This window comes from Pteropus vampyrus, unplaced genomic scaffold (genome assembly GCF_000151845.1).
Source record: "Pteropus vampyrus isolate Shadow unplaced genomic scaffold, Pvam_2.0 Scaffold49, whole genome shotgun sequence".
Lineage (NCBI taxonomy): Eukaryota > Metazoa > Chordata > Mammalia > Chiroptera > Pteropodidae > Pteropus > Pteropus vampyrus.
In genome coordinates this window covers 5,928,027-5,933,331 of record NW_011888830.1, presented here as the reverse complement: position 1 = coordinate 5,933,331, position 5,305 = coordinate 5,928,027, and the positions used below count along the sequence as shown (strand labels likewise).

General features: G+C 53.0%; 1 protein-coding gene across 1 annotated transcript in view; it reads right to left on the bottom strand.

The window, feature by feature from the left end:
• The window catches only part of ITIH5 (inter-alpha-trypsin inhibitor heavy chain family member 5), an 87,767-nt gene extending 82,711 nt beyond the window's left edge, over positions 1-5,056 (bottom strand). Inside the window, exons 1-3 of the mRNA XM_011359658.1 lie at positions 4,981-5,056; positions 2,673-2,690; positions 2,457-2,566 (exon numbers count right to left, since the gene is read on the bottom strand). Coding sequence (XP_011357960.1) covers positions 2,457-2,566; positions 2,673-2,690; positions 4,981-5,056 — 204 coding nt within the window. The remainder of the gene's footprint in view (positions 1-2,456; positions 2,567-2,672; positions 2,691-4,980) is intronic.
• Between the last annotated feature and the right edge of the window lie 249 nt (positions 5,057-5,305).

Genomic DNA, 5,305 nt, shown 5'->3' with positions numbered 1-5,305 from the left:
CCCTCCCCCAAGGAAAAATGCCCCCTTGTGAACGGAAAGCCGAATTTGGAAAGAGCGAGGTTATCTGAACGGAGACAATACCAGCTCTATTGTTTCGCGCCCCGTCTTCCCCGCCTGCCACCCCCTCGCCTACCCGTCTCTGTTTTTGGCCTTACAGCTGCTCTTTGTCCCGTTTGGGCCAGCTGATTTCTGCAGAAGTCCAACCTTAAGAAACGTGAGTTTTACTTTCTTCGTCTCGTGAGACTCCCTAATTCTACTCCAGCCCACGGTGCCAGGGCATGTGTTAAGGCCGGTTTCTCCAAACGGGACAGAAGGTCTTCGAGGACGAGTTTCTTCCCCGACAACTCGCAGCCCCACACTAAATATATAAAGTCAGCACTTCAGGTTAACATGGGATGACGGGCATTAGGCCTGGGGGTGGGGTGTGGCGGGGGGACTCTTCATGAGGGACCCCTGTCTGTCCTATAGGCCGAGCCAGGGCCAAATCAGAGGCTGCTTTCTGCAGCCCCGGGGCCCTAGCGACTGTCTGATGCTAACTGAAGCTCACTCTGGCTGAGGCCGGCACCCCTGCCCTGCCTCCTGCTACTGCTGGGCTCTGGAACGGGTGCTGCCCGACCTGGTCAGGCACGTAAAGTAATCTCGTGTACCTGGTAGCATTTACATACCGGCCCCCGTGACTTTACCGTCTCTTCTTCAGCACCTGCCGAGCAGCACAGAGGCCCGCTCTGCCTCGCAGCCGTCGGAGACACGCCCGTACGTGAGCTGCCCTTAGTAGCTCCTTTCATTACAAGACTCGAGTGGCACCTCTCTCTTGGGTCTTGCCCTGCCCTCCGCTTAGGGGGGTAGGTTTTAAGTCCTGGACCTTTTCCCTGGGCCTGCGTGTATGAATAGGGGGCCCGGGGTGGCCGTGCTGGGGGAGAGGAGGGCTGGGCTATCATCCAAACTCGACCACTACCTAGCTGCAGGACTTGGGAGAGTTCCTGAACGTCCCAGTGCTTGCAAAGCGTGATAGCCTAGGTTCCTATATGACAGTCTGAGCATCTGTGACCAAATGGGAGTGGTTTTTAAAAACTAGGTAAGTGTCATAAAGATAAGGCCCAGTGAAAGTCTCCCAAAACTGCTGTCCAGCATAAACAACAATTTATATTGCCCTCACAAAGGATAAAAATAATTAACTGTCCCCCCAAAGGGGCCGAGGTGTCCCCACGCACGTGCATCCTTGGACGACATGCTCCTCACTTCACCTCCAGGAGGAGCCGGTTTTCCAGGTGAGACTAACCGAACGATAACTTCAAGGCTGGAACAGACCCTAGAGGACGTCTAGTCCAATCCCGATTTTTCCAACGCTGCCCCGAAGGGGCTTGTGCAGGACCATGCACCGGTGAGGGACGCAGCTCGAGCTGGGACGCAGGTGTCCTCTGGGAGGATCTCAGCCCAGATTCAGCAGCAAGGGCATCAGAAGGCACAAATGACCAGGGGCTGTTGCCCTCCATGCCAGCTCTTTCAAGGAAACGTCTCCCCGAGTAACTGAAGGATGGACCAACGGTCCCCAAATTTTAGAATCAAGCTCATCAGAGTTACCGGCGTTACCCTGGTCTCCTACTGGTGACTGATGGGCCTGAAGCCATGGCTCCTTCCTCAAGGCAGAGACTGGACGAGGAAAGGCGGGCTGTCCATTTGTTTTCTTTTCCTCTGCCTTGAACTTAACCCCTGACACCTCCTGGTTCCTATACCCAGCTGCTCTGAGATTTCAGCCCCCGCCAAGTCCCCCAGACCCCCTTCAGTCCCTCCCCAAGGCCACAATCCTCTCTGAGTGTCTCAGAGGCCACTGTTCTGTTGTGTTGTGGGAAGCTCTCTCTTCCCAACTTGGTCTCACCTTTTTATCTACTTATGCGACCTTGGGTTTCTCTTGGACCCCTGACAACTTTGCAAAATCGCTAGGAAAAACCTTGGCTTTCTTCCTTCTTCTTAATCAAAGAGCCTGGGAGAGAATGGGGTCCTTGTGGCTTTGGCACCACGATTTCTCAGGACTCACGCTATCTCGGGAGTCTCGTGGTCTACACTTTTCACCGAGTTTACCATAAGTCGCCGAGTTTTATCCAGAGAGAAAATTCATGCAGGAGGAAATAGAGAGTGAAGTTTTCTAATTCCTTGTGACTGATGGCTGGCCGAGTTTACCAACTATTCACAAACTGTGACACATCATATATATTTTAATTATCTGTGTACAGAGTTGAGACCCAAACTAGACTCTGATTTCCTCATGGGCGAGGACTGTCTCGTGCTCATCTGTAGACACCCATCTCTGGCCCGCAGCCGGGACCGAGTCGGCATGAGGTACGTTTGACGGGGGTATGAAAGGTGTGTGCCGGCCATGTGCGACATGCACAAGTTGTAGACACGCACGGTCCATGACCCGGAAGAATCGACCAGGTGGATCTGAAGGTGGGACTCACGAACACCTGAGAGGCTGCGATGAAGAGAGCGTGAGGCCGGGAATACTCAGGGACGTCTTCGTGGAGGAGGTGGACGTGCTTCTCTGCGCGAGTCCACTTTCGAAAGCCAGCTGGGGAAGAAGGGACAGCGAGGAGGCAGGGGAAGCAGAGGGCGCCAGAGCGGGAAAGGGCTTCGGCAAGAGACACTGGGGAGAAGGCTCAGATTTGGGGAGTTACCTGTAGAACTTTCTGGAGCTGAAAGGTAAGAAAGAAGCAAGCAGGGCCCCCCAGATCCCAGTCTGCCGACTGGTGCGGACTCACGACAGCGTTTTCCCCAGCTCCTTGAAAAAGGAGAAAAATGAAGATATGGTAGTCTATTCATAAAGTTTTATTTTTACTTTGAAGAACTGTCCTTTGCTCTAAGGTTTTTGTCACTCCCATCAATGACCGTGTCTCACCGTGGGCCCCAGGGCTGGGAGGGTGAGAGGGGCTGGTGTGTCCCCAGGGGCGTCTGCGTCGAGCACAGGGAGAGGAGGCCGTGAACCAGAGGTAGGAAGCTCTACAGGTCAACGTGAAACGCCTCCTCGTCCGCATGAGCCTCTGACAGCAGACTCCATCACACCGCACACGCTCCATTCCCCTCAAACCCACTTTGGGGGTTTAGCATGCAAATAAACCTGCTCAGACGCAAAGCGATGAGGGCACAAGTTATTTGTTACGGCGTTGCTTCTAACGCTCGGGGGAGTGTGGAAACGGTCCACACAGTGGGAGGGAACTGTGCTCCTCACTTCCAGCCCTACCCCCGGGGTCCCCCAACACACACACACACACACACACACACGCATGCACGCACGCACACGCGCACGCACGCACGCACGCTCTAGCCATGCTAACTACCTCCAGTCTCCTAGACACTTTCTCGTTCCTCCTTGCTCCCTTGCTTTGCATGGCTTCTTCTCTTTTCTGGGGTGCCTCCTCTTGGCTCCCCACCCAGTCCTGCAGATGTCACTTCCTCCGGGGGCCTCCTGAGGTGGGTGAGCCCAACCACACCTCTGACAGAGCCCGCTTCTCTTCGTTTACGTGTCTGCCTTCTTCACCAAACCAAGGCCCGGGGAGGGCAGGTCCCGTGTCCTATTCATCTGTGTGTATTTTGTCAGCACCCAGCACATCCTCTGAGCTTGAGGCATGTCTGTTGCATGAGGCAGGCAGGCTCAGGTCCAGCGGTGTGTACCTTTCACGTCGTATATGTCATCGGGAATCTCTGCAAGGCCGCCCGCCAGATGCAAGACCTTAGACCAAAAAATACTTACCTCTCTGGAGGCGAGATTTTCAAAGAAAAATGTAATACTGACTCCTCAAGGGCCAAAACCATTTTAGCCCACAGTTACTCTCTTTGCTGTGTATTCACCTGTATGACAGTTAGGATCGTAAGAACTGGGGAAAGACACCTGAATTGTAGACCCTCAGTATAATACTCTGACGCTTACTCTTCTTTCACAGTATAACGTTCTTGAGAGACTCAGATGCTCCACGGTGAGAGAAGCAAGTTCTAATGCACCCATTTCCTCACTCCTACCTCCATTTCTCTATGCCAGAGACCCTTGTCCTTTCAAAGATCTCCCTGCAAAACTCTGCTCTCAGAAACCGCTCCAATCTCTCTCCAAAGACGCACACGACAAGCACTTCTCACCCTGACAAACGATTGAAGTTTATAATATGGAGAAACATAATGTCAACACTTTAATCTTCAGAAGGCACAGTGAGCATTAACTCTGCCTTACATCCTAACAGCGCGCACACACACGAAATCACGGCCGGTTCCTCTCTCTTGGGCATCGGCGGAGGATGGCTGTCTTGACTCGTGCACATCTGCTGTAAGGTAGAAGGCGAAGCCAGGCAAACAGTTCTAAAAATATACTTGTCAGTTGAGCAATGGTTTGCTCATTAAACGGCAAACGATCTCAGTGCAAAGTTAAGAATCTTTTTTATTTTTATTTTTTTGGAAGGGGGCCTGGAATGACAAGAGGTGACCTAGTTTTCCGGGCTTTACCCTGGGGCCACAGAAAGCTTGGAACAGCACGGAGGCTTCGCCGACGCTGTGACGGGGGAGGCAGGGCAGCCTGCCTCGGTGACCACATCGAGGCCCCACCCTACTACTTTCTTTGACTCGCAGACATGGAGAGAGAAGCCAGAGCAACCTGAACTTGATCCACGGGGTGTGCTTTCTCCCTGAAGACTTGCCAGATCTTTTCCAGATGTTGGGAGACGGCCAGAGAGCCTGCGCCGAAGGCCACGGTGTGTCTTTGGAAGGCTGTTCACTGAAGCAAACGTGTTGGTTTTGCGGTTGATGCCGAGAGCTTATCTCGGGCCGTGAAATCAAGACCTAACAACAAAGCTGTCACCGGGCTGTTTTGCTGGCGCTCAGGGCCTCGCTGCGAAGGCCTCTTGCCTCCGTAGCACACACGGCAGGTGCGGATCGCACCTGTGCAGACTTGCTGAAGGAGAATACGTAACCGCTTCTGTGTCTACACGTCAAGGTTATCACCATCCTGCTTTCTCGTTCCCCCGTGCGGCACGAACTCCGCCCTGACCAACTCATGATAAACCGTCCACACCGCCATGTCCTGTAAAGCAAATTCTTGTTTTCAGTTTAGGTTCTTTGCCTTCCCACGTATACGTCGATTGATTCTAAGTTCCACCAAGTCACGGGGGAAGAGAGAGGAGCCACTGGTCCTTGGTCATCATTTGCGTATGGACTGAATGTTTGTGTCTCCCCCAAAATTCATATGTCAAAGCCCCAGCCCACAATGCGATGGGATTTCCAACTGAGTCCTTTGATCTATAAAGAATTCTCCAGACCCAACTGTAAA